Source organism: Anopheles aquasalis, chromosome 2 (assembly GCF_943734665.1).
Source record: "Anopheles aquasalis chromosome 2, idAnoAquaMG_Q_19, whole genome shotgun sequence".
Taxonomy (NCBI): Eukaryota; Metazoa; Arthropoda; class Insecta; order Diptera; family Culicidae; genus Anopheles; species Anopheles aquasalis.
Window position 1 is genome coordinate 44,152,501 of NC_064877.1, and position 1,834 is coordinate 44,154,334.

At 49.1% G+C, this 1,834-nt stretch overlaps 1 protein-coding gene across 1 annotated transcript; it reads left to right on the forward strand.

Moving 5' to 3' along the window:
- Positions 1-85: 85 nt before the first annotated feature.
- On the forward strand, positions 86-1,498 carry LOC126573498 (FAM172 family protein homolog CG10038). The gene is made up of 4 exons (XM_050233664.1): positions 86-279; positions 357-1,021; positions 1,088-1,172; positions 1,242-1,498. Exons 1-4 carry the CDS (start codon positions 114-116, stop codon positions 1,379-1,381), a joined length of 1,056 nt encoding a protein of 351 aa, XP_050089621.1. The 5' UTR covers positions 86-113; the 3' UTR covers positions 1,382-1,498.
- The last annotated feature ends 336 nt before the right edge of the window (positions 1,499-1,834 follow it).

The window sequence follows — 1,834 nt, forward strand, 5'->3', positions numbered from 1 at the left end:
AAGCAGCGGATTGGCCGAAAAATCCCACCGTGAATTAACGTGTTGGTTTAGTGGGCCGGTTTGGGGATGTTTACGTCACGATGGCCGGAAACCAAACAGCGGTTGGGAGATTTATGAGTCTGTTGGCTTATCCTTTTCTGCAGCTCCTGCCGAGGATCGTGCGGAATCCTGCAGCCCTCCTCGCAGTCGGCAGTTCGTTCATTAGAATGGCCTCTTCAGAGCAACAGGGAGATTCTTATCCTACCACCCTCGAAGGATTCGGCTACGGATTCAACGACGGTAAGCTCGCCAACTTTGTCCTGCGTGTTGCGCATCAAGGACGATTCGATTTGTTAATGAATTCTATTTTTTGCTAGAGGGCAAACTGCGGCAACTCGATAAGGACACGGGAAAGCTGACGGATCGTGTATTCGACTATCAGGTGTACACTTCGCTCTCGGAGAACCAGGCACACTACGAGGCCCTCGGTGAGGTCATTACGGAGTACGTGTACGAGCGGCTGGTGGAAAAGGAGGGACTAAAGAAGGTGTATCTTCCGGCCGATGTTCCACCGGAGGAAGCGACCTTCATCTTTAGCACAAGCGAGAAACTAACGAAACCCAAGAAGCTGCTGGTGCTTATTCACGGAAGTGGCGTTGTACGAGCCGGCCAGTGGGCCCGTAGCCTTATCATTAACGATTGCCTCGATTCCGGCACGCAAATCCCGTACCTGAACCGGGGCCGCGAGCTTGGGTACGAGGTGGTGCTGCTGAACACGAACGATAACTATCGTACGGTAGCCGGCAAACGGAAACCGATACGAGGGAGTCGGAATCCTACCGAGCACGCAGCCACGGTGCTGGAGCAGTACATTCGTACCAGTGATCCGGAAGCGGTTGCAATCGTAGCACACAGTTACGGTGGTGTAGTGACGGTCGAGCTTGCCGAACGCTACCCGGAGTTCTTTAAGCAAAAAGTGTTTGCCGTTGGCTTTACCGATAGTGTCCACTCTTCGTCGCTTGTACCGGAAGCGCTGAAAGGGGTGAGACGTTCGATCAACTGGTTGCTGAGATGAAAATGAACTCACTTGCTCTTTGTTTCATTTTAGATCGCACGAAATTGGGTAACGGCCAAGGATCCACTCGATACCCCGCTGACAATCACCAAGCATGATATCCCGCGTCACTCGGCAGGTACGGTCACCTGTACCTTCGATTGATTTCAATTGATTTCCATTGATTTTTTCCCCTTCTCTCTTTAAGGACATATCAAACACGAGATGACCTCGTACAGCTGCATGAGTGCCCTGTTTGACTTTGTAGAGGGACGGTATTCACAGTTTAGCAAAACGACATCGGCGGAACCGCTCTCGAAGAAGGCGAAGGGAAACGAAGAACTTTGAGTTGCCATAATTACAGGCTGTAAAGCGCCACAACACGGCTACCCTAAACGCAGGCCGAAGGGCGTGATTCGACACTTTAAAAATTTATTTGCTATTTTTTGCTGCTTTCCAAATAAACTGTGAATCTTTTTTGTGAAACGCTCTGTATAACCGGTTGGGAACCGGTTCGAGTGCTGGTTTGTGTCACGGCTATCCGAAATTCCGGTCGAAGGTGCACGGTGCGCTTGGTTTACTAAGATCGGCACAATTTTACTAAAAAATCGGAAATGAAGCTGATTTGCCGCCAGAATAATCATTAATCTTGTTAATAATTCAACGGAAATTCATGGCGGCAGTGCTATAGAAGAGGGATAAATTCTTTCTCGATTCTTTTTCACATCTTCAAATTATTTAAAGAACAGACCCCATGCTAAAGGACTATCGGACAAAAGGATTTTCGATTCCTGGGCCGAT